This window comes from Lacerta agilis, chromosome 6 (genome assembly GCF_009819535.1).
Source record: "Lacerta agilis isolate rLacAgi1 chromosome 6, rLacAgi1.pri, whole genome shotgun sequence".
NCBI classification, from domain to species: domain Eukaryota; kingdom Metazoa; phylum Chordata; class Lepidosauria; order Squamata; family Lacertidae; genus Lacerta; species Lacerta agilis.
In genome coordinates, this window is record NC_046317.1 from 16,265,677 (window position 1) to 16,292,995 (window position 27,319).

Below are 27,319 nucleotides of genomic sequence, written 5' to 3' on the forward strand. Positions count from 1 at the left end.
TTTTTGAAGCACAGCAAAATGAATGAGTGTACTCACCATTCACAACAATACATCTATCAGACCACTTTCAAATATCTGAAACAGACCACTGTCCTGTCTGCAGTGTGCAGAGTTTCAAGCAGTACTTACTTACAGAGCATCACACAGTCATCATTCTAGAAGGAGTCGCTCAGTGAACATGGTCTTAAATATCTGGATAATATCCACCCATATGGCAAGCTCATCATCCAAGTGTACCTCACATTCCCCCCCACCCCCATCATTTTCATTCACACACTAATATTCTGGCTCAAAAGGCTACCCTTTTCATAGATATGTAGCCCATAGACTAAGCAGATAAGATAATATTCACTTTAATAATAACACTTCCTCCCCACCCCCCCTAGAAGAGACATTAACTGGGGCTTTTTCATGCACAGTTGAGTTTATATAAACTGATTGACACCTTTGGGGGTCGTCTTTCCACTGACTCATAATTTTGCTCACTCGTGAAAAAGGTTTTCTCGGTGCTCTGTATTCTCTAGTTAAAGCTGAAAATTCAACTCATCATATTTACACAATAAAAAAAATCCATTCTGCCTTGTTTTTAATTGCAAATCTGACTCAAGGGACCAATTCTCCTGCTTAGGAGGCATCCCTGTGCCTTCTACTAGGGAACCAAGTGCAGTCAATTATGGTAATGAAATGTCAATAAATATAAAAATTTAATACAGTCGGCTCTGGGTGAGTGGCAGATGAAGACTTGCCTCCCAGACAAATTTGCTGGTTCTGCAAATATTAAATGCATCTGAAAGAGCAGCTAGTTGCCTAAGAGCCTTCCAGTAGCAGAGGGTGGAAGAATCTACCTATTGGGGTTTCCCATTATGTTATCATCTCAGTGGTACAGGCAGTGATATTCATGACATTCATCCCAACATCTTAACTTATTATTAAGAAGTGAAGATCATATTTTCTCTTGCGTGGAAACAGCAATTGGTTACCTCACCAAGGGATTCCCACATGCCCTCCCAATACATCACAGAGGGGAAATTCAGCTGCAAATTAGATGTCTCAGCAGGAATTACATTTTTCTAAAAACAATAGCCTAGCTAATGTCCTGAGGTGGGGCTATAAAATGATTTACATAAATGTCATTTGCTTACATTACAGGCAGAGTTTCATGTCTTCATTTATTGAAAAGGGTGGTTCAGCCTACTGTCCAAACTCACAGTCCACTGGACTAGATGGAATTTGGGTGAGACAGAGGTTTCCCTCCGCGTAGCCCTGTCTCTTTCCTGTGGCTTCCACTGGTAGGGGAACTCCACTGGTGCACCTTCCCTGGGTAGGCAGAAGTTTTTGCAGGTGATATCCCTGCCAGAGATACTTAATGAGTCATTCTGGAAATAAGGTGGTGGGGTAACTGCTGAATCCTCAGGGCCAAGTGGCTGATTGGTTTTCAGCAGTCATTTGTTTCTTCCACAGCTGTACTGGATGTTCTGGATGTAATACAGTCGTACCTTGGTTGTTGAATGCCTTGCAACTTGGATGCTTTGGCTCCCGAATGCCGCAAACTCGGAAGTGAATGTTCCGGTTTGCTAACGTTCTTTGGAACCCAAACGTCCAAGGCGGCTTCCAATTCAATGCAGGAAGCTCCTGCAGCCAATCGGAAGCCGCACCTTGGTTTCTGAACATTTTCAGAAGTCAAACTGACTTCCGGAATGGATTCCATTTGGAAACCAAGGTACTACTGTACTGGTGACTTTTATTTATATTTCCAGTTACAGGTGGGTAGCCGTGTTGGTCTGCCATAGTCGAAACAAAATAGAAAATTCTTTCCAGTAGCACCTTAGAGACCAACTGAGTGTTTTTTTTTGGTATGAGCTTTCGTGTGCATGCACACTTCTTCAGATACACTGAAATAGAAGTTATTTATATTTGTTACCTTGATGTTTTTATGAAAACTCCTCAAGGATGATTGTTATTGTTAGCTAAATTAAACAAACACACAACGTTTGCTGCTAAAAGTTCCACTACATTCAATGGTGTGTTTAGACTGCAGCATTAAACTCTCAAAAAGTGGTGTATCAATGTTAATGATTACTTTTCTCAGGAAGCCTCGAACAGTAGCCTAAAAACAACAAACGAATGAAAAACAGATACAGCAGTTGTGAAAATCAAATGAACTTTTATCTACAGTGGTACCTCTGGTTACAAACTTAATTCGTTCTGGAGAGCTGTTCTTAACCTGAAACCGTTCTTAACCTGAGGTACCACTTTAGCTAATGGGGCCTCCAGCTGCCGCCGCGCAATTTCTGTTCTCATCCTGAGGTAAAGTTCTTAACCCAAGGTACTACTTCCGGGTTAGCGGAGTCTGTAACCCGAATTGTTTGTAACCCAATGTGTCTGTTACCCAAGGTACTACTGTCCAAGGGCCACAGGAGTATAAAGGTTTGACGAAACAAAAGAGGACAAGATAGTTAAGCTGTGTATCAGCTGATACATATTCCCCATTAGATACTGTCCAGGAAACGATGTAAGGCGTTTTGAACTGGGAAGGCATTTAATTTCTTATTTAAAATAGTTATGTGCCACTCTTCATTCCAGAGTGGCTCATACTGACATTAAAAATGCATCAAAATACTGCAATAAAGAATAAAAGCAGCATAGAGATATAAATAGAGCACTATTAGCAGTAAGGTATGTTTAGGGGGTTTTTTATGTGTGAAAAGCATACATGTCTTTAAAAGTTATATTTGCGTTCCACTCTGCCTCAGAGGAGCTTAGAGGGACATAGTATGGTGTTAAGCCAACAAGCAGAAAAGTAAAAACAAAATAAAAAATAAAAAAAATCCTTCCAGTAGCACCTTAGAGACCAACTAAGTTTGTTCTTGGTATGAGCTTTTGTGTGCATGCACACTTCTTCAGATAAGTAAGTTAGGCTACATATGATGTTAAATGTGTGCTGTCATTTCATGTGTCTCCACCCCACCCCCATGCTGTAGTGGAGCTACTATAGCAGAGCCAGCTAAGGATCAAGACCACAGTGTGGTATTTAAAAACAAAAGAACAACAACCCATGAACAACAGCAAAACCTGATGCTCAGAGCCCAGTGAAAATGACCTTTCCTTACAAAGCTGTTATAAGTCCTAGGACTAATTGAGCAAAAGTATGAAATAGCAGTATTAATGTATCTGGTTAAGATAACTCAATATAAATATTACTCTTTTACAGGTGGATTATGCTGTAATAGCATCTCAGGCAGGAGTCACACTCAACAATCTTATGAGCCATGCACAGGAGCTAGTAGCAAAACTACGATCTCTGCAGTTCGATCTACGAGAGTTTGTGTGTCTCAAATTTTTGGTGCTATTCAGTTTAGGTAGGTACTGTCGCCATTTAATTATTGTTTATATGTCTCAATATTACCTATTTTTCTAAATTAGAGTGTATCGTTTGTCAGTGTTGATATGGGCCCCTCCATGTGTGAGGTCTGGAAAAATACACAATTATTGTATTATATTGTATTGTATTATATTCTATCCATAGTATGGTTCTCTGGGTGATGTAGAAAAAAGGCTATATTATAGAAGACAAAAATACAAATTTTACCATTTTAAAAACATAGAGATTTTTTTTAAAAAAAATCTAAGAGCAACCACATTCAAATTCATCTAGTCATATGGAGTTAAAATTATCACATAAGAGCTAAAAAGTAAGACCAAGACAGCCACAGCACAAGCAGAGCCAAAGCATCAGAACCATTCTTACAAAATGCTAATGAATAGTGAGACATTGTGACATCAGGTATGGAGCAGGTAGAGAGGTGGCTGGATCGGCTGTGGAACTGAATTCCACAACCAAATTGACATCAAATGATTGACAAGTGAGTTGTCCAACACTTGGGAACCACAATATAAGGGGTTTTGCTAGTCCTGGGTGTGGCATATGGGTTGGGCTGCTCTCATGGCCTGCAAAGTCCTTTGTGCATTTGCTTCCCAAACTTCAGGCAACCAGCTGGCTGTCGGGCATTTGGAAAACACTGTGCAAAGGGCTTTGCAAGCCCTGGGCATAGGGCTGTACTGCAGGGATTGGCTGTGTGAGCAAGTTCACCATGAGGAACTTGGTGACAAAGGCGATCCAGCAGGCTTTAAGCCACCAGCTGATGGGCAGTGACTTCAACCCTGCTTTCTGCAGGCATGGAGAATCCACCACCTGTGTTACTCTGGACAGGCAGAAAGGGCAGAAGTGGCAATGGTTGGCCAACGTGAGAGGAAACACCACTGGCAGCAGTACTCGCTTAAAACAAAAGAAAAGAAAAAAGAAAAACATTCCTGGCACTGAATGGAAGGCAAGGAAAGAAAGAAAATTATTCAGGTGCCTTAATGCCCAGTGTAGTACTGGCTGATTCTTCCATCACCCCCACCCACCAGTACCCATTATGTGAGATTGCAAATAAAAATGTATCACACCAAGGATGAAGAACCAAGATCATGCTTTAACTAGCTGTCCTGATTTTCTATGCACAGGGAGTTTGCTTATCAGTCAGGAATCATTAAAACAGGGAAGCTAATATTAGGCGAAATCCGAGCCAATAACAGGTGAAGCCAGAGCCAATGGCAGACAATTGTCACACAAGCTAGTGTGTTTCTTTAGAATGATACTATATGGTTACCAGGATCAGGCCCCTTCATCATTTCAACAGGTTTCAAAGTTAAAGAAAGTTCGTGCCACAAACTGTTCCATACCTTTGAGATACGCCTAATGTGCAGAACCAAAGGGGCATGTGCTATTGTGCCACTGTAGACACATTGGTACAAAATGCTATTCTGTGCCCATTAAGGATGTCATGGTCTACTGGCATGCTATGCAGTTTCAGTTGTGGCCTTTCTAATCGCCTGGACTGCGGAACAGGATGTCAAACTAATGGTCTCTTGTGCACTGTACCTGGCCTCTGCTTGGAGAACTTTCCCCTCAAAGGATTTCCTTGTGCCTTTCTTGTCATCAGATCATACCTAGAAATTCAAATGTCATTCTCAGCTGGCTGCATTCTAACTTAATCCCCTCATCCTTCCTCTCATTTTGGAACTCAGCAGTTTTTCCTAAATTTGGCAGATTCAAAACATGCACATTTTTAATATTGTAAACCAGGGTGGGTTGACTAAACTCAAGATAATAAAATCACGAAGAAGTAGTAATTCATATAACTGATTTAAAGCAAAAGAAACAACAGCTCACTAGTTTTTTATTTAGATACTTCCCCAGTAAAAGTGCATATTGGTTGCTTTAATCAGAGAAACGTTTATAATTAGGGTACTGTCTCTGAAGCAGTTCTTGAATTCAGGTGGTTACTAGGCATGAAATAACCTAAAAAGTAACCCAAATTTATTAGTGGGTGGCACCTGTGGTCATTTGCCAGCCCCTGGCTCCTAGTATCAAGCCATTGGATAAATACATATAATATAGTGGCGCATGATTATGTTTTCCCTACAGTTCTTTCTTTTCAAAGAAAAGCAACCTAAAAGCACCTTTCATAAGGTGATCAGGAGCTCATAAGAGGGTTGCACATTTCGCTTTGTGGGTTGGATCCAGAGTTAAATGAGCACAGGGGCTCGTGGAAGCTGATTTTCTTCCCCACAGGCATCTCTTACCTTAGTTTGGAATGTAAGATATTTTCACACACATTAGGCAATGCAACCCAAACGTCTAAGGAGCTATGCAGCCTACTCTGTGATGAAATATTTAAAGAGATCCTTCGTACTTCAGTGGTATTTTAAATTAGCTGAATATCTGAATTACATTTGGAAAATGCTCACGTTTACTTTAAACAGTCTTTACGTTTGATCACTTTCATCAGCAGCTCCCAGTACTTTGCATTCATTTAGATTAGAACATCTACCATTCCATGTCCTGTCACTTGAGGCTCTCTGGCAAGGAGACAATCTTGGTCTCAAATGAGGCACTGAGTGCAACTCTCAGCATTTGACATCTGGTTCTCTTAGTAATCTAAAACATTTGTGTTGCACCTTTCTACCCTTATAAAGCAAGCAAGCAAATAAAAAAAGATAAAAACAGAATAATCAAATAAGCACAGTAAGCAATAAATAATATATCGCTACAAATACTAAAACCACAGCAAGCAGCCCCCAAAAATGGTTAAAGGGATAAGACAACAGCCCGCCAATTAGCTCAAAGACTCCCTGAAACATTATCATCTTAGCTTGCTGTCTTGATTTTTAGCATGAGGGAGCCATATGAACTACTTTTTGAGAAGAATTGCAGGGCCTTGGTACCCCAACAAACTATGGCTTACGATTATGTGTGACCAAAGCCACAGTAACAACCAACCATTTTCTAAGTTAAGTTTGAAATCAGATACTCTAATTTCACATAGTAATAGCTGTTGCTAAATAATGGAGCAATCCTTTGTGTGCCTACTTAAATAGTCCCTTTGGGTTCAGAAGGGCTCACTCCCAAGTAAGGGGGCATAGGATTGCTGCCTAAGATGTTTTTCACAATGAATAGAATCACAGGACTGTAGGAAGGGACCCAAAGGTCACCTAGTCCAAACCCCTGCAATGAAGAAATAAAATAATAATCTGAACAAAAGTTGCAGTGTTTCATTTATTACTTATTCCCTTGTTAATTTTAAAAAAAAATCATTAACAATCAGTTCTAGCGTTGTCACATTGTTTTACCAAAAGTGAACTTTAAGGCAAATTCTGATATTTTTGCTTGGGCAGAACAACTGAGAGATGTCAAATGAGCTTCATGACAATTAGTGAAAGCTCAGAATGACTTGGCACACACCCCTCAGTTACCACAAAATTTTGCCTGAAACCAAAACTTGAGATAAATCTGGGGGCAGGAGGATAAAAATAAATCAAAGCCAGCTGAGATAGCAAACTTTCTTGAGCATCCCTACTTTGGTCCTAAATATATTTACTTAGAGGTAGGCCCTCGGCTTGGACTTCTTTCCACAATTTAGCATGTGGACTAAAATTAATTTATCAAATTTTGGATCACTACAGCAGGAACTAGATTCAGTCATCCAGCAAATACATCCATAGTATTCTTTGAAATTGTCTACATTAGCTTTTTTGGTTTTTTACTTAAGGAACAAAAGTCGTTTTTCTTTAGCCTTTTGTTTTCAGGTGTGGCCTGACTGCTTCCCCCGTTTTCTCTGCCCCATTGCCAACAGTCCCAGCCATATCAATGGCAATCCAGTCATTGTTTTCCCTTTACCAAACAAAACTTTCCATTTGTCCTGCTAGCTCTCATTACTCGAAGTCGGCAAGGGTGATTTGTCAAAGCTTCCATCTGAACAGTTTGTAAAGTGAAATGCCAATAGGAAGAAAGTTAGACATCATTTCACCCATGTCCAGTCACTTGTCTGTCTGCTGAGCTTAATGCTAGAATAGGCAGCGACTGATGGGTACTGTTCTCTTATCACTGTCAAGACCACAGATAAATGTACTTCATTTAAGAAATGAAGGCTTTATCAATGGGCAAATAATTGCACAGCAACTATTGATCCCACGTCTCACTTAACAAGAGACAACTGGGACTTGTAGAAATGGTAAACATTTAATCATTATGTATGGCAAACAGCAGGCTCTTACTGAGAGCAAAGCGAGCATTAGTTTTTATGCAGGATACAGTGCCATCTTTTGTGACAGTTTTGGATGCTAATAAAAACGTTTTTGAACCACAGTGACCCAAATCACTGTGTCAGGGAAAGCTGAATTCATTGCCACCTATTAAAGTATGCAAACGAAACACATTTACATATTTTTGTTTAACTTGCATAATTTATTCTGCTTCTGCTAAATGTTTCATTTTTCTTTTTTCATTCATTATTAGCTCACTTTGTTTAAACTTTTTATTCATTACCTACCATTGCTTTCAATGGAATATCCAGACAGTCTTTTGTAACTGTGGTCCATTTTTTCTCCCTATAGGATCACAGAATTGTACGGTTGGATTGGACCCCAAGGGTCATCTAGTCCAACCCCCTGCAATGCAGGAATCACATGATAGAATATGAGTGGCTTCAAGGGAAATATTTTTAGCATGTTTAACATGAGGACAAAATGACTCCATCACTCTAGACTAGGGATGGAAAGATATCTCAATTTCAATTCTCTCAATTTCTCAACCTTAAATTCCATTCTCCAGGTTTCTGCAGCTATTTGTGGTGGGGTTTAAAAAAAAAATCTCATGAAAATACTTCAGCATTTTAGTGTGAATTTCTGGCCTTATCTAATTTCTTTCCCCGCTTCCCTCCATATTTCTCAAAAGTTCTGCATATGCAGGAACCTCCATATTCACCCCCTAATTTCATTGTCAAGCAGTCTAGGGAGATGTAGAATGATTCTGAGAAATTTTCCTCATCTCATCAAAACTCAGAATCCCTCAGATGGACCTGGACCCACCCCACCCCCATGTTTACTTGTAGTTTTGCTTTCTACGGACTACGCCAGCCATTTCAGTTAGCCAGGAATGCACAGAAGATCGTGTTGCCCTCAGCAAGTACTCATGGCTATTCAGAGAGCGCTACCGCAGTATTACATGGATAATTTCCCATGAATGAATTGGTTTACCTCAAGACATCTTAGGAGGATATCTTTTTTTAAGCTGCCTCAGTATCTAGGGGAAGGGTATAATTCATTTCTCCAATAGCTGTGGAAAATCTTTGTAACATATCCCTCACATTTTGTTGCCTGTATATTAGTCATATTTCCCAACTCGGCTAAAATAGATAAGAAGTGTACCCTAGTGTATACACTACTATTAGAATTTAGACAATGTTTTTATCTTTCTGCATATAATATTATGATTTGGAGCAGGGTGGGGGGGATGTACTACGTAAGAGCCAAAAGGAGGCATATATCTTGCTACCTTATTTTTGAGTAACATATGTATTGGGAAGCTAATGCAAGAAAATATAAATTTTCTGAAATTTATGGAAGCACTTGGGATTCAGATAGGATTGATTAGCATTCAAGGGAGGTGACCGCTCAATATTTACACCACAGAGAGTTGGCAGAAGCAAATAATTGTACATAAAGCTGATGCTTGTCTTAATTAAAGTGGTATAATAGGTGTTGTGTAGGGTTGTTGTTTTTCCTAGTGAGCAAAGCAGTTTAGCAATGACCAGATATAACTCATTTTGAAGTTCAGAGTTTAAACCTAATCAATATGTATTTATAACAAGGAAAGAAGTGAATAACATTTATTACAGGGTGGCAGCTAACAGTAATGGATAGGAGTGCCATTAGTTAAGCATATTTTCTCCCTGCAAACAATCACATCTGACAAAATATTTACCCCAAGGGCTTTTTTTATATAATTGCTCTTATTAATTGCTTGCTTATGTCTTGGTACACTCCCCTTCACTTTTCCTAGAATTCAAAAACTGGTAGAACCTCAAAATGATGTTTATCCCACACACACTCGCCAAAGTCTGGTTTCTCCAACGTATCTAGTATAAGAGCAGTGTGTGATGCATTTGGAGCAGCTGGTACATAATACTTCTTTGAATGCTGATGAACACAAAGGGAGAAAACTGCAGTCAAATCAGACAGCGGCCCAATAATAAAGAAACCCATTAAACTGTAGGGTAAAAGTGGTTGCTTTTCTAAACATTGTAAAGGGTCACTGTCTATATTTTTGTTGTGGCACAAATAGGATAGTGTGACGATCTGTATGCTAGTTAATGACTGTGTGTTACAAACTCATATCTCCACTTCGTTCTTCAAAAGCTTGCCACTAGAAATAAACATCACTATATCAGCAGTGCAAAGTGTGAATTGGTCCTCAGATCATTGCGGCAGGGACTACAGTTTAGCAGGCACTTTATACTATATAATATATTTAACATACGGTAATTCTTAATCTACCCAATCATTGATTGCACTGGGCCTAGGGTATCTGAGACTGAGGAATCTCAGTTAACTTTGGAAATGGCCCAAATCAGTTATGAAGGCCCAACACCACCGCCTGTTCTGCAAGTCTTCATTTTCAAAATGCATTTAGAAGCACTCAACATGCTACAGACAAGATTTTAATGCAAAAATGACCTCGGTACCAACTGGAAAGGTTGGCCTCACCTGTCCTTCTCAATATGGTCTGAGGAGCAACAGTCAAACACCCATACCTCAATAATATCCCCATACTGCTTCTCCATAGCTGAGGTTCATAAATGTGCTTTGAGTGTGCCCTAGCCTTCAGAGCAGGCTTTCCCAACCTGATCCCCTCCAGATGTTTCAGACTGCACCAGTCCCCGCCAACACAACTGCATGGTGCTGGGCTAACGAGAGTCCACTATTGCAGTCAAAAACACCTGGAGAGCACCAGGTTGGGGAAGTGCTGCTTTAGAGGTTCACATATCCACCCTGCGAGTTCCCACTGCCATCTATCCTCAATATAAAAACCACATCCATTAATAATCCATGTTCATGGTACTACAAGAAAATGGAGGGAAATGGGTAGGGGGAATGTACCATCAAAGAATAACCTGGGAGTTTGTCCAATACAATTTGGTGATTTTCTCAATACCAGTGTGTATCCTTTAAAATTATCTGCAACTGCAATGCAGAATATAGAGAATGATCCCTTATTACGAAACATAGCAGAAGCTAGGTTCCCATGTAGGGAAACAGTGACTTAGTTAGCACCCAGGTTAAGCTGATGGACAAAAAATTGAAAGCCTTTGTATGCATTAGGTGGAAATTTCCTTGGTTTTGATGAGACTGCAAACACCCAACTACAGACACGAGAATCAACACATATCATCCATACCCAGGATTGTGGTTAGGTTCTCTCCATCTTAAGTATGATCTTTAGCCAAAGTCCTTCCTATACTTTCATATTATGGTTAAGGAAGCAGAGATCTTAGCCAAAATCCTAGGTTCAGATGATATGATCAGCCAAACATTGATTAAGCTGCTGCACCACACTGCACTGAAAGGACTGGGGAAGAGCAAATAGGTGCAAGCTCCTCTCTGGGACAGTTGCACAGTCCTAGTAAGCCATGTTTTGGTTTACCATCACGTGTGAATGAGGCCACTGCTTGTTTGCTATTTTGAAGTTGCATTATACTTGCCCACTTCTACTGTAAACAGCTCAACATCATTGCCCAAGCTACGGCTTGGGAGCCAGTTGTTGCTTTACTTGCTGATAACAGTGATTAAATTTGCATGCACAATCTGCAACCGAGCTTTGCCCCTTAAAATATTTCTATTCTAATGCCTGATCAGCCGTGGATGGCATGGAGTAACTGGGCTGCTCACCTGAGCTCTGTCTTGGTACCAGGATGGAGGTGCACGGCAGCAAGGTTGGCGTGGTGCAAATGCGCTGGCAGAGTTGATCTGGCACTCCTACTGACACTTTTGCACTGCGCCGACTTCACTACAACCATGCAATTCACCATTTTCTTCCTGGTATGCTGCAGTGAGTGAGTCAACCAGGTAGGGGTCAGGTGAGCTGTGCAGCCGCAACCATGCCATCTGCCACTGCACACAACACTGATGTACATGACTGCATGGAGAGAATATGAACCAAATTTTGGAATGAATTGAATTGGCATTGAAGTCAGTACCTATAAATTAGGCAGAACTGAACCACTAGATATGGAGAACAGCTTTGATGCAAATCTGAATTACAATCTACAGATTAAATTAGTGCTGATTGGTTTCTGCTAATTAATTATTTTCAGCCCTCTTTAAATCCTACCAATTTCTTACCAAATTTCTGTTCTTTCTTTTTGGACTGCAAGGTATATAATAAGAGCAAATTAATCCTTCCAGTACAAAACAAACCAGCTTTTGGTAACCTTTTTAAAAGAAACTTTAAAAAAAACCAATGAAACATTGTGTTGTGTCCTTTAGCACTATTATGGGCACTCAGTCTGTTAGGACATATTGGGCGATTATAGGCCAGTCTTTTCAGAAAAAGCCATGGGTTTCAAGTTAGCAGTAACCATCTATCAATTCCAGAGATTATGGCATGATTTACTGTCCCGGCATGGTGTATTCTCTGATTTTCTGCCTCCTATGAAACATTGTGCTTTCCTTTTCTATTGATGTATCAACTATAATAGTTACAAGCAGCTACAGAAAAATCAATAGTGGACTTTCATTACTGAGCACATAAAGTAAAAGAGGACCCACGCTGTGATAGTCTCTCGCTGTTAAATAGTCACTGACTGCAAGGTACACAATAAATGTCTGTTATTTTGGTCTAAATGAAGGATGTCTGAATTTGAAACATCAAGTATCTCAGATTTTGGACACAACCAGGGCTTCAAGTCAGGTTATCCTAGCTAGCAATTCTTTCCCAAGGCAGGTAACAAGACCAATCTGTCTTTCCTATGGTGGGATCTGGGTGTTGCGGCTTTTAAAGGCTAAATGGGAAAAATAAACATTCAAATGACGTTTTCCATGTGCATTGTGTTGCAATCCCTCTAATGTGTTCGCCTGGGTTGAACTGTGCATTTTAATTGTGTTAATGTTCACCGTATCTCAAGAGTACCCTTTGGCCTAAGCTGAATGGTGCAATACTGTGTGTTGAGCACTTAGAAAAGCAACAATGATCAAGGGAGGAGAAAAGCTTACAAGGTATCACTATAAATGGCTTAATTTAGGGATAGGGAACATGTATTAGAGGAACAGGATGCCCTGGAATAGTATTAAAGAGCAGAAGCTGTAACATATTTTTCATTTGCATATTTTTATATACCATAATGCCAGCCCATGAATGACAACAAAACTAATATTTCTAAAATGCTTCATGTTTCATGGATGTTTGACCCTATAAACATTTCATGTTAAGAAATGAATTTCTGACTCTGAGTAGTGCACAATAGTTCCTTCTTATTCATTAAGGCTTCCTAGCAATTGCAGCAAAAAAGAGTTACTGCTAATCTCAAAAGTTCAAAATCAGAAGACTCCTCCTTTGGAATCATTATCTTTATGTAAGATGAGTTGTTGTTTTTCATGGGGAAATGCCACTTCAATGTGACACATCTCCCTCTAATTCTTCTGTGGTTTACTGAAGTACAAGAACACAAAGCTGAATAAATGAAAATTAATGTTGACTTCTGGAAGTTCCAGGTTTCCCAAATTCCAGAATTTTGTCACATGGTGGCCTATTCAGAAAAGTGGATATCCAGTATTTACAGTTTGACTGAATGTACTGTTTCCCTGTTGTTGGTTTCCAAAGTTATAAAAACTTCCCCTTAGAGAACATGAGATGCACAAACACATCTTGAAAATCATAAAAAGGTAGCTTTATGCAGTGTTTGACCTAGAAGTGTCCCATAGTTGAACTTATATGGGTCTATGCTAGAGTAGCTTGGCTGAAAGCAGTAAAGAGCTATTGTGATAATCTTAACGTGATGCGGAGGGGGAATCAGAACCGGGATAAGTCAGAATACAACCCCTTCCATATCAAAGCTCAGCCCCTTCCAAAGTTGGGCCTGGATCATATTTGGGTTTGATCCTCCAGAGAGACCTTGTTGCTGCCACATGCCATCCTCTCCCTGCTGCACAGTCTCTTTCCCTGGTATGTTTACACTGGTGCCTCGCAAGACGGAATTAATTCGTTCCGCGAGTCGTTTCGTATTGTGAAAATTTCGTTTTGCGAAGCGCAGTTTCCCATAGGAATGCATTGTGCGGGGGGGGGTCGCAAAATGTTTTCGTCTTGCGAAGCACGACCATAGAAAAAATCGTCTTGTGAGTCACCTAAAAAACCACAAAACCCTTTCGTCTAGCGAGTTTTTCATTGCGCGAGACATTCGTCTTGCGAGGTACCACTGTACTACTAAACCATACCCAATAATTGTAGTGCAGCAATAAGAGCAAGGTACTGGGGAAGTTTCGAAAGCAGTGTTCCAGGTGCCAGACTAGGAAACAGTTTTCCAGGGCACATCAGTCCATAATATACCTCATTGCTCTGCTGCTGCCATGTAGTCTGATGGAAAAGGCAGCAAGAGAAGGTGGGGTGTTTTTAGCACACCAGGCTGGGAATTTGTCAGAGTCTTAGTACAACTAAGTTTCACAGTTTGGAACTGGGCAGGGAGGAAACATTAACTGGGGTAGGGGAAACAACTGAACCCATTTCCAAATCAAGCTGAGGGGTGTTTACCCACCATTTGTGTTAAATGACGGGTTTCTGTAGCTAGAGATGCTGCTGAATCCTTCCACAAGGCAAATGCACACACTATGGATCCACAGATACAAATGATATATTTCCCAAGGCATATATGCATATATGTGTGCATATATTATTAAATGACATAGGCCAGGGGCCAAAAGGTTATGTTTGGGTTTCATACACACTGGGACACCTTTGCAACCTACGCCTGTCCCCTTGGAACCTCTTTCACATCCCAAAAAACCTGCCTCTGAATACCAGAGAATCACATGAGACAACATTCAATAAACCACAAGCAGATGCATTTAGAAAAAGCTGGCCATGTGCACCCCTGCACAAAAACATGCTTTCCATTTGCATACTGGGCTCTTTAGATCCCAGCCATTATACCAACACTTATTGATGTTAACTTGAGATTAGCAGCCTCTTGAGGAAATCAGGCGTCAACAATGCAGTTTTTGTCCCCTTGTTGTTGATTCGTCAGAAACTATTCTAGTCAGTCCCTGAGTCATATCTCTTTTCTTTTGGCATGCAATCTTAATAATGAGGCTTCACAGAAGAGGAAGCACGTAAATGCCCTTGAAGTCTTTTAGCTTAATGCATACCCAGGCAATGAAACATTATTACTGAGACATTTTCTTCCAGTGGCTGTACTGGTGATTAGTAGGGTGAATAGCTGCTGACTCAGACTATCAGTGGCATAGCATGCTTTGATCCCAAAAGGAGTGCTTCCATGTGGTTTATTGTGAATCACTGCACAAAAAAAAATCATTTGTGGTCCACTTGGTCTGTCATAATTTGTACCAACATGAAGAGTGTTTTATTTCATCTTGACATCATCTGGTGCCACAATCTATAGAACCTTTAAAGCCAGGGTGGAAAACCTGGGGCCCTCAAGATGTAGCTGGACTACAACTCCCATCATCCCAGACCCTGTGGGTTATTGGGAGTTGGAGTCCCAACAACCTGTGGCAAGCCAGAGGTTCCTCATCCCTGATCTAAGCACTCCTGCTCAGTTACTACAGATCTGGATTGCAAGATCACCAAAACAGTTTCAGTATATGTAAACTTTAGACACACGTATTTCAACCAAGGAACCTGCTGTGGGAGGATGCACAATGTTTTTGGGGCACATATATAAAACTGTTTTTCTGGTTTTCAGCAGAAGCTGGATTTGTACCGCACTACTTGGCTGGCTGCTATATCAGTCACAAAGCCACTCCAACCTACCCTATCCGAGTAATTTTTAAAGCATCAAAGGTGTTGCAGATAAACATGCCAATCATCAGGCCATCTCCCCTGCCTTCTCAGTGAAGTTAAAAAAAGAAAAGAAAAACGTTGAAAAATAAAGTTGTAAACAAATATTTGAACCGATAAGGAAAATGCTTCAAAATAAAGACAAAGAGGGAAACTCACCTAAAGCTAGAGGGAGTAGCAAATAAGTCAGCATTTGATCAAGGATCTCTGTCCATGTGCCCCTTTAAGGAGGCAACACAGGACAGGAAAAGAATTAACTACACAGCAGAGGGAGGGAAACCATTCCCACTTGTTCCTGCGTGCTTCTGTAAACAACCTAGTATAGTTTCCTCTCATGTCCTATAGCTTAGCAAATCTTTCTCATGCAGGGTTTCATATTGCATTGCTTTGTTAGGGTCCTTACTACTGTAGAATCCCCAGCCCACTGTCATTATAACAATTAGCAAACCTAACATTTTAAGCCACTCTCATAAAAGCTTGAAATGCCATTAATTACATGCAAATGTGTCCCCCCCCCAATCCCAGAGACCAGAGGAATACCTTTGAGCTAATATTTATAACAAGAAGTGTTCGACTGAGATCTCTTGTAATTTTCATCATACCTGAGGCTGTTTTCCTCATTCGATTAGCTGAATTTATCCTGAGGCAAGCCAGACATCTAGTACTAGCTAAATTCAACAACTCGAGCTTAAAATTTGGCTTAATATATCCCCATTTGGATCTGCCTGCTTAATTCTCTTTCATATGATAACATTGGTTTATTCATATCACGGACTTGCCACTTGAATGAACTTAACCACAGATCTTATTCTAACAACATAAGAAAACTTTATGGGGGGAAATTCATGTAAGTTCACGAACGAAACTAAAATGAAAAGTTGAGTATGAGATATAAATATTTTGTAGAGTGATGGCAGAATTTATTCCCCAGGAAAAGCTATTTTTTACATTTTCCCTTTTGGAAGATATAAATTTTCTAAATGTATATGGACTGGCTCATGGGGTTTCTATAAAAATTGCAGACCTGTGCTTTAGCCACAGAAAACATTTATGTAGATGACTTTCTTCAGAAAAGAAAAGAAAATGGTTCTGTTTATTTTTATGCATGCACATTTACCACTTTGGAGAAGTTGTTATGGTTTGTTCCTTAGACTTTTCATCAAAACAGCTAATACCTAAGTTTCCAAGTGAAACATTCACTACAGCGGTTCTCTACAATTGGCAAGAGAACATAATAAATGCCCTGTTGGGTCAGACCAAAGGCCTGTCCAGCATTCTGTTCTCCAAATGCTCATCTAGATGCTTTTGGAACATCCACAAGATATGAGTGTGATAGCCCTCTCTCACTCATGATCCCCTTGTATTCCCGATACTCAAATGAACATATGGATACCCTCCCACCCATAAGGTGCTTCTTCCCCATTTGGTTCACAGGAGAAGTCATCTTTCTATACTGGTTCCATTGATTGAATCAACTGAAGGAGCCCTGCTCCCTCAATGGTGGAAAAAAGGCATATGCTAGGATGCACACTCATCTTTCCAGGTTCAAAACACAGAGCCCTGGAATTGCAAAAGAAGTTCTTCCCACATATTCATTGCAGCATGTAGTGATTTGTTACAAGAGACAGCCCAAAACGCTCATCTCTGTATGTCAAAAAGACATTGTTCTTGGTTCAAAGGGTTTCCAATCTAGCAAAAGAAAGAAGGCATAGATGATCTGTTGTGAAAGAAGGCTACCATTTTACATGCCTTTAAAAAAAAATTAAAAAGAGAATCATAATTTTAAATAATGCACCCGGCAGTCTGATGCCATAAAATGTTGTAAAATGTGCTTTTATTTGAGTTGTGAACTGGTCTGTAACAAATTGTAATTCTAGCTATCCTTAACAGTTAGAAGCTGAAATGGGATTCACACCAATAATTGCAGCATTCCTCTACTATGTAAGCATCTTAAGCTGCATTTAAGAGAAAATATCATTGAGCCTAGCCTATTATTTCTGCATGGTTGAAGCACACTGGTTGTTGTAATGCACTTTAAAAAGGCAAGACTTCCAAAACAATGTATCCATTATTTGACACTCCAATGAACTTTAAAATATTTTATGTCCACAGTAAAAAAAAAAAGAGAGAGAGAGGGAGAGACGAGGAGACGGAGAATTACGCTTGTGTATTTGGTCTTAGGCCAGGGACAAAAGTTTTAAGTATTAATGTTATTGGCCCAGGTTGCTCACTTATGGGTTCAATCTTTAAAAAATAAAAATAAAAAAATCTACTTGCCTGAACCTCAAGTAATTAAAAGCCATCATCAATTTCCTTATATAGGAAATGTTGACTGCTCGTCAGCTGTTCACTTGCTGACATTTCCTGCTTGCTAATTTTATTGGGTCTTTTTAGTCTTTTACTTTGAAAAAGCATGACAGCAGCTAGCAGCATCCATGACCTTATCTTCTATTCCCACCCATCTAGGTGTGGGTCTTTCTACCTCACTTCCTGGGAGAAATACTGTGGTCATCCATCTAACTTACCTTTTTCCTTCAGATTTTTAGACTAGTTGACAGCCAACTTGAATAAATTTATCTGTATCTAAATCTATTTACAAAGCCTACATACTTTTTTAAATAAACCGTCTTATAGCTAGTATCCCTTGGCTGCTGCTACTTCAGCATATTTCCTCCCAGATACTGATTTCCTGAATTAGTTGCATTGTTGATCTCACCAAATCAGGGACCACGCAGTGAACACAATAATGTCACAATGTTACAAACCTAATAAGATTTGGCTATGTGATTGTCAGCAAGGACAATTAAGAATGAATTATGTAAGTAGTTTTCAGAGGAAGTTAATTTATTTTCATTGCACATCTTGGATGTTGTATAGCTAACTAGGTGTGTGGGGGGGGGATAACTAAAACTGGGAGGCCATGTCTCAGCACTTCCAAAAAATACTTGTGAAAGACTTGTAGTAGTTGCAGCTGGCTGATTAATCCACATAAAGGTAAAGGAACCCCTGACCATTACGTCCAGTCACTGATGACTCTGGGGTTGCGGTGCTCATCTCATGTTACTGGCCGAGGGAGCCAGTGTACAGCTTCCGGGTCATGTGGCCAGCATGACTAAGCCGCTTCTGGCGAACCAGAGCAGCACACAGAAACGCCATTTACCTTCCCGCGGGAGCAGTACCTATTCATCTACTTGCACTTTGACGTGCTTTCGAACTGCTAGGATGGCAGGAGCAGGGACCGAGCAACGGGAGCTCGCCCTGTCGTGGGGATTCGAACCGCCAACCTTCTGATTGGCAAGCCCTAGGCTCTGTGGTTTAACCCACAGCGCCACCTGCGTACCACGATTAGTCCACATAATATCTCACAAATGAATGTGTGATTTGATACCATGGAAAAGCATTAAATTGTATGCAGCTAAGTTATACACAGAGTATACTCATTGCAACAGATGAAACTGAACTAATCATGTCCATTAATTTCTTTTGAGGGTATGACTAACAGTAGATATAACCCATTAGACTGAATCCAATGCTACAGCTCCATTTGTCTAAAGACTTCCATGTGCATAGTGGAACTTCCTCTTCCTATTCCCCCCTCCTCCACCACCATCATCACACACCCTAACAAAGAGCCCTGAGGTGTTTGGGGACACCCCTGAACAGATTTTGGGGGTATATAGGGAGAGGCAATGGAAGTTCCACTGCACCAGTGGAACCCACTGGCACAGCAGTGGATACAACCCACAGTGTCTAAGGTAACATGAGACAATACAATTGTTCTGCCTGAGGTAATGAGAGGCAGTACCAAAATTCCATCTGAAGCAATACAAAAGCCTATGGTGTGTTACCTGTGAATGGCAAGTTACACATGCATGCCACCACTTGTTACCACCATACTTAAGTAATTTGGATGCGTCTATGAAGCAATGCTATCTGTGGAGGTGGTCTCATGGCAGCAATAGCAACATAGGAAAACATCCGTAGCATTGTATCTTCATTCTTCAAGGCCTGGCTTCTGATCTTTTCTGTGTAGACATGTTCTATATCAGGCATAGGCAAACTCGGCCCTCCAGATGTTTTGAAACTACAATTCCCATCATCCCTGACCACTGGTCTTGTTAGCTAGGGATGGTGGGAGTTGTAGTCCCAAAACATCTGGAGGGCCAAGTTTGCCTATGCCTGTTCTTTATTGACCAAGTAAGCAGCCCATTCGTTTCCATGTGCTGCTCTGGTTCGCCAGAAGCAGCTTAGTCATGCTGGCCACATGACCCAGAAGCTGTACGCCGTCGCCGGCTCCCTCAGCCAGTAAAGCGAGATGAGCGCTGCAACCCCAGAGTCATCCGCGACTGGACCTAATGGTCAGGGGTCCCTTTATCTTTACCTTTAAGCGGCCCATTTATTACATTGCTTTTTGGTTATTTATCTACATTCCACTATACATGAAGGTAAAAAGCTGTGAGGGCCATGTGTTCAATAAGTGCACCCAGTAAGATATCCAAGATGTGCAATGAAAATAAATTAACTTTCTTTGAAAAGTACTTACACAGCTCAAGCACAGTAACCATTTTCAGACTTCAATCTCTCATTCCCTTTCATTTTTCCTTTTCAAAATTCCCAAACCAGCCTGCATTCTCTATAGATTAATAGTGCACCAAATTTCAGTTTTTCATGTCTTGAATATAAGGGGGGAAGGAAGCCTCTCTGAAACCTAAATATTTTTATATTTCTCCTCCTCTAAAGGCCAGACCCATTTTTTTTTTTTAAAAAAAATATATATATATATGCTAACACACTCTGTGCAAGCTGAATTTCATATGCAGAAGCTGGAGCTCAAGTCTGTTTTGTGGGGGAGGGACAAACCATTGAAAATTGGGAATGCTGACAGACCTTTAGAGTGACTACAGAACTAATACTGGCACCTCTATTTAAAAAATAGTCTTTATCTTCAGAAGTAAACTATAGAGGAGACAAAATTCAGTGTTTTGACAGAAATGCCATTGCAAGTGCTTGTAAAAACATAATATATTCCACAAGACCTCAGGGTTTACTCTCCAATAAGGATTGGGAAAGAGATGCGCCCCACTGTGAGCACACAGTAAGACGGTTTCACATAAAAAGTTGGTAATTAGTCCCTGAGTGAATAAAGTGGAAGAGATAAGAGATTGGTACTTACTGAGGCAACACAAAAAATGTTTTTCCTTGTAGTTAGAGCTGAAAGGGTAAGTGGGAAGAAGGATGCCATTTCCACCATTTTTAATTGTACAAGAGTTTTAGAACTTGGAAGTGCTGATTTCTTGATATTATGCTTAGGCACAGGGACTCACTGTTAAGTATTCAGATGTATAAGCCACCTGAAGTGCTTTAAGCTCCAAAGATTGTCTTGTTAAAGTTATAGATTTGATTTCGTGACATCACAGACATCAATACAGTTCTGCTGGCATAGCATTTGTATTTCCCCAACATCTGCCATTAGTTTTTCACAGTCTTTTTTTCCAGAAGGTAAATAATTTTCCATAAATAAATCAAATGCCTCCACCGCCGTTGGTGTGACCAAAACTTATTTTAAAACATCAGTAACAAAGAGGGTGTTTTTTTTCCTTCTCTCCATCTCCCACTACAATGTAAAGGAGAGCAAAATGATCACTTAATATGCATTTTCATGCATAACCTATTGTGGGTATCATTATTTAAAAGGCACAATCTAAAAAGATAAACCTTGTTATGATTTTTTTGCACCAGAAGTTCTCTGAGGGGCATAATTTATTTAATACTTTCCCTTCGGTGTTGGTCTTGCCAGAAACTTGTCTTTCACCACCTTGCTTGTTTCATTTTTAAAAATAAATCAGACTTCTATGAGACATTTTATTAAAATGCCATAAATTTCCATGACAAAACTATGAATACATTCCAATATGAAATAAGAGCATTGGACTTCACTAACTGACTCATCATTGCACATGTAAATTGTAGTAATAATATACTGCGATTCTTTCCTCTCACACCCACAACCCCCGTTTCGTTTTTCTTCATCATTTATTATCAATAGCTATAGAGCTAATGGGATTTGCCTCAAGTCTGGTAATATGACCTCAAAGACATCCAATACTTTATGAATGAAGACTACCTCTGGATCAAACACCTCCAGAGCAGATTGTACTCTGTTCTAAGATCTATGCCATCTTTTCATTGCTACCAAGGAACTCTGTGCAGTGAAAAATGAATGAGAAATGGCCTTACCTATAAATACAAACTGAGGAAGCAGCACAATATTTCAAGTATTTACGCTATGTTGCAAACAGATACGATCACACACAAAAATTGGGACTGTAGGGCAAAGTTTGTTGTTGTCAGTTACATACCTCCTGTCACAAGTACCAGTGATTGGTTGTGAGTCAAGGACCCACCACCCGCATAGAGTTAAATAAAACACAAAGGCACATTATTTTACATTAATGGGCAAAATAAGGCCACAACTTTATTGGTTACAGGCATGTGAGTGGTATTGGCTTAGGCATCGGATAAAAGATTCAATACTGGACTCCACCCCGCTCAGTGGGGAGTCGTTTGAGGGTTAACAACCCCTGACATCACCAGGGGTCATGCCATGGCCCTAGCCACCAGCAGGGCATCAGACAGGATCCACGACCGCCAGATCCCCTTTAACGGAATACCCAAAAAGAGGAGAGATAGTGATGGCCACACACTATTCTCCAACACACTACACATATTCCAATGCCTAACTGCCACCCGAGCCAAAGAGGCTCACCGCCAATACCCACAGCTGCAACCAATCCCTAATACTTCGGATGATATCAGCCAACCACACATCATTTCCTTGATCGGAAAGATGAACACCATCGTCACGAAACAGAGCATTTGAGCTGTACCATTTAGCAATGCAATTTAATGAAAACACTTTCATTTGGCTGGTTCATGCATATGTGGTTATGGGAGGCCATTGCATGATTTTAAACCTGCTTAAACACCTGAGCATGATCCATCATTTCTCTGTACCCCCATGGCTTCATAGCCACATATTTTTATTTAATTCTTTAAGAGAGTTGTGCTAAAGGGGGGGGGGATGGAGTGGAGGGACAGCGTGTGATGGCATTGATAGTGTGAGAGAGGACCCATCTATACATAAGATCAGAGGTTTTATGCTGCGCTCAGCCTGGAATAACCCTCATTAGAGAAGCATTTCCCCCCTCAGTCATTTAGAGACTTGCCTTTTAGAGAGTTACATGCTCCACACCATCCAAGCCTAAAAAGCAGGCTTCTAGAGCAGTATGTTGATGTGAGAGAAGGCATTCCAGCAATCAGTTTTGCTCCAGTATTCAGTGGTGACGATACTGAAGGAGATGAGTAAGTACAGGATATGTGGAAATATTTGCAAACTATTTGACCTCCAGAAAAAGTCAAAACCATCTGACATCTAGAAAAAAGTAATATATAGACATCCAGCCACCATGTGATGTACTAGTCAATCTGTCTAAAGGACAATGGTTTCAATTCAGGGAAAGAGAGAGAGAGAAGGAAAGAATTTAGTAATTGAAAAATGTATTTTTGAGGGATTCAGGTCAAGCAGGTTATTTTGGCAGTCACTGGAGTGTACCAGATGGTTCATTAGCATAAGGGTAGACAAGTCAAAGGCTTTCAGAATAATTTAGGAAACGTCAAAAAAGAAACAAGATCCCTGTCATTTTTTATTAGAATTAACTGCATCATATCCTGGACAGAGACTTCACCTTGGGTCAGAAAAATTAATACAGAATTATATGAATTGTGTAATATGTCGGGTTAAAGCTACGCCTTCCTCTGGGGACTCATTTGCTGGCAATATATTACAGTCCTCTATGTTAGGAGTCTTCAGCCTTTGCCTCCATAAGATGGGGTGGGGGGGACAGCTGACCTTGCTCAAAATCCATTGGTGTCTAATTGATCTGAGGTATATGCAGAATTTCAACAAGACGCTCCACTAAAGCTGTGCTGTGTTCATTTTCCCAGGAAACTTGGCAGAGGGATTTAACCTGAATATTCAATAGCATGTAAAGCATCCTTTTGTCATGAGTAAAATACAGTGAAACACCATTTTAAATAAACAGGAGTTAAAATGTGTCTTTTTATTTTAAAAATATATATAATGTGATTCTCTCTCTCTCTCTCTTTTTACTTTTTATTCAGATGTCAAAAACCTAGAGAACTTCCAGCTGGTGGAAGGTGTTCAAGAACAAGTGAATACTGCTTTGCTGGACTACACAATGTGCAACTATCCACAGCAGACAGAAAAATTCGGGCAGCTTCTCCTGCGACTCCCGGAAATCCGGGCAATCAGTATGCAGGCTGAAGAATACCTCTACTATAAACACCTGAACGGGGATGTGCCGTGTAATAACCTCCTCATTGAAATGCTGCATGCAAAGAGAGCATGAATTATATCCTTTTAAAGCCTCTGCTTTTGAGGAGAAAAAGCAAAATACTCTGAACTACTCCAAGCGACACTAATTAAAAAGAACTTGGTTTAAAGGAACTTTGTCCCGTCCCCCCCCAAATGGTGTAATAATCAAATACTTAATAGTAAATAAGTGATGTATCAGGGTATTTGTATTGCAAACTGTGAATCAAACGCTACACAGTCTCCCCAAAGGAACATGTATAGGACTTTATCACTAGAATGAAAGGAGATTACAAATGGATATGGATACCGTTGCCAATGTCAAACAAACAAAAAAGGAAGGAAGGAACAATTTTTGTAAGTTTAAACTTTTGCCAGTTGCCACTATTGAGAAATTTAGGAACAAGTTTTACCTGTGTTATTCAGCTAACAGAGCAAAGGGATCTGTATGCACTACATCCCTTCTTGTTAGCAGGACTGAAAACAGCTCTGATGGACACAAAACTGCAGTCACCCTATGGCATTCTTATCTCTCTTCCAGAAAGGATGTGTAGCACCAAACTAATAAAGATCTCAAGTAGGCCACTTTCATAGTATGTATGTATGTGTATGTGCACACACACACACACACACACACACACACACACTAGCACCACCAAAACAAAAACAGTCTGGGGTGGGGGCTTTGGGGGACTGTCTGTAACTCAGGCCTGCAAACAGCTAATATTTAAAAAAAAAATGTTCATAAACTAGTGTGACATTCTTAATATGTTTCCAAAGTTTGTTTTTGTCATTGTGTTCATGTTGACCGTCCAGGCAGTATCCCTCTTCCACCAATGGGAGGAGGAACGGCTACAAGCGTCAGAATTAAGCTGCTCCAAAGCAACTGCTGTTGGATCGTGTTTCCAGTGCAGCGGGGCTCAAACCTTGCTGAAATGGCTTCTCAAAGCTTTTAGTGCCAAATAATAAGCTTGCAGATACTACTCAGCCTCTTGGCAGTCATCAAAAATAAAAACAGTGTTTCTTTCTTCAAGGTTTCAGTCAGCAGCATCTCTTGATCTGCCGCACTTAATCTGCAACCTAGATAAAATGAATTACTTGGATTTAATAAAGCAATTAATTTCAGTGGCTTCAGACTGTGCCACCGAATTTTGGACACAGTGATGGGATAGGATGCACAAGTTGCTCACCAACCTGTGACTGCCACGCCCCATGATCATCTATGCTGTCATAACAGCAGGGCTGCATCGCAAAGCTAAACACAGACAGCTGGGCATCTATTGCAGCCCCTCAAGGGCTCAACAAACACCTTGAGTTGTTGGTTTTTGTTTTTGCTGCCTACCTAAGACAGAAAGAACAGGAGGTTTATCAAGTACCACATTACATGATTGGTGGGTCTCAGGTTGTGCAGATCTTTTCTAGAATTGCCGGTTGGCCACAGTTCTGGCCTGACAGAAAGCCTGTATCAGGATCCGAGAAGCCAACAAAAGTCAGACATGGCCAATTCCTGGTTTAAGAGTACCCTGGATTTGGAGGGGTCCTCAGACCCGCAAGTGCCCTTTTGTGGGGCCCCTTCTATATTGGTGGGTCTTGCCTGACAACTGGAAGGGAGGTATGAGATGCCATTTTAAATTCCACACTATGCCTCAGAGTGGGATTGCCAGGCACTGGTGCCAGTAGGCCTGGCTGAGGCGTCTCAGTTGCCCAAGGCTGATAACCTGCCAAATTCTACCCTGGTTCTACCCATGATTAACCAATTCTATCTGGGGTCTACCGCCTATCCACTTGTTTCTGAACTCACTATACTTCTAGGGATTTCTGTTTGTTCACTCTGCCCTAAGCTGTCTGTTTTTATCTCTGGCCCTGCCTCTGGGCCTCACAGTCCTGGTGCGGCCCAGGATGCATGTTTTTGAAAAGTTGCCAGCTTTAGATGACTTCATCTCAGGGACTGCACCAGTGCAAGGGGAGAATGCAATGCATTATACAATCATACAGTTCCCTATACTGGTGTAGCAACCCACTGTGTCAGATGATTCTGCATCTTCCCCCATCCCCACAAGCTGAAATCCAAGTGCTTCAGCTTTAACAAAATTCTGGGTCATGTTGTAGGTAACAAAATACCTTTTTAAAAAAAAGATTTTACCTATGCAAGATTTAAAAATATTCAAAATGTATAAGCTGGTTAGCTAGTATTACTGGTAGTTTTTAGTACAGTCTATGGATTCAAAAAATACATTTTAAACCAATTATTCAAACAAAAATATGTGAGGACAGAAGAGTGATACTGCCAGGTCCATGTAGACCAAAGTCTGCTGCAGAACAAATATTGGAGAAGGACAAATAACTCTCTATCCAAAATGAAGATATCAGTATTATAAAATGCAGTGCCACTGTTAAGAAAGCTTTGCCTTATTTCAGAATTCTAAATGGTAACTATACAGATGCAGATCAACGTATTTTGGGGGGGAGTATTAATACTTTACATATTTGAAGAAAAAAACAAAAATATGATGGTTGTTTACATTTGTTAGGTCCTGGGGTGGGGGGAACTGTGATGATGTTGCAAAGCAGTGATTTCCTTAATGTTGCTTTCTGATTGGTAATTAGTTTACCAGTACTTAATTACTGTATGTCGTGAGACACTAAAATCAATAAGGGAATCTCATTTATACTTTAATTTTTTAATTTTTAGATTATTGGCTGCACAATCACTTGTAGAAACTGTATTAAAACTTCTACTCCCTTAGCTTTGTTTGTTTTCATGAGGATTGCTGGCTTTTAAATAGTTTATTTATATTGTATATCACAGTTTTCATTGTAGACAATTATGATGCTAATTTATTGTTCCTTGGTTTCATCTTTATATAAAAATATAGCCAGAATAAAGAAGCCAAATATATGTGTTTATTACAGCATGTCTTCAAGTTAGTGGAACATAGTTCAGGGACATACAAGGATCTTTACAGTTTAAGATCATTTGCTTGATTAAATGTCTGTAAATTTTTATAATTCTAAATGTGGTTTATTTAAAATCTATTGTAAATTTAGTGATTCGCACCTTCCTTTATTTCACGTGAGCCTAGTGAGGTGCATTCTTACCTGAAATTTCTTTTCTAAGCAGTGGACATTGTATACCAAAGACAACGTTTATTTCTTTTGTATTAGTACAGAACAGAGAGTTTTATCACCCCATGAATCTGGTCTAATAATCTTTTATCTTGTGGATCAGAGCCATGAGGGAAGCGTGGGGAAGAATGAAGTACGAAAAATCCTTGCTTGTACAAAGTGGTATTCCCTTGTCTGCCCTGCTACCAATACTTCTGCTGTCCCATGACTGTCCACCCTCAAACACCCTCACTGAAAGTCAACCTCAGGCTGACTTTTTTATTGTGGCAAAAATAAATATTTGGGATCAACAGAACCATTTTACCAAGGGACTTTGGACTAGTGGGCATCAAACAGCAGCATGCCATACTACATGGAACATCTCCTTTGAAACTAAGGAGACACTTGGTAGTCAGTCGGTAGAGCATGAG

At 40.2% G+C, this 27,319-nt stretch overlaps 1 protein-coding gene across 3 annotated transcripts in view; it reads left to right on the forward strand.

Moving 5' to 3' along the window:
• NR5A2 (nuclear receptor subfamily 5 group A member 2) overlaps positions 1–26,972 on the forward strand; it is a 113,098-nt gene extending 86,126 nt beyond the window's left edge. For all 3 annotated transcript variants that reach the window (XM_033151437.1, XM_033151436.1, XM_033151438.1), the window contains exons 6-7: positions 3,212–3,359; positions 23,573–26,972. In XM_033151437.1, coding sequence (XP_033007328.1) covers positions 3,212–3,359; positions 23,573–23,820 — 396 coding nt within the window. In that variant the 3' untranslated portion in view covers positions 23,821–26,972. The remainder of the gene's footprint in view (positions 1–3,211; positions 3,360–23,572) is intronic.
• The last annotated feature ends 347 nt before the right edge of the window (positions 26,973–27,319 follow it).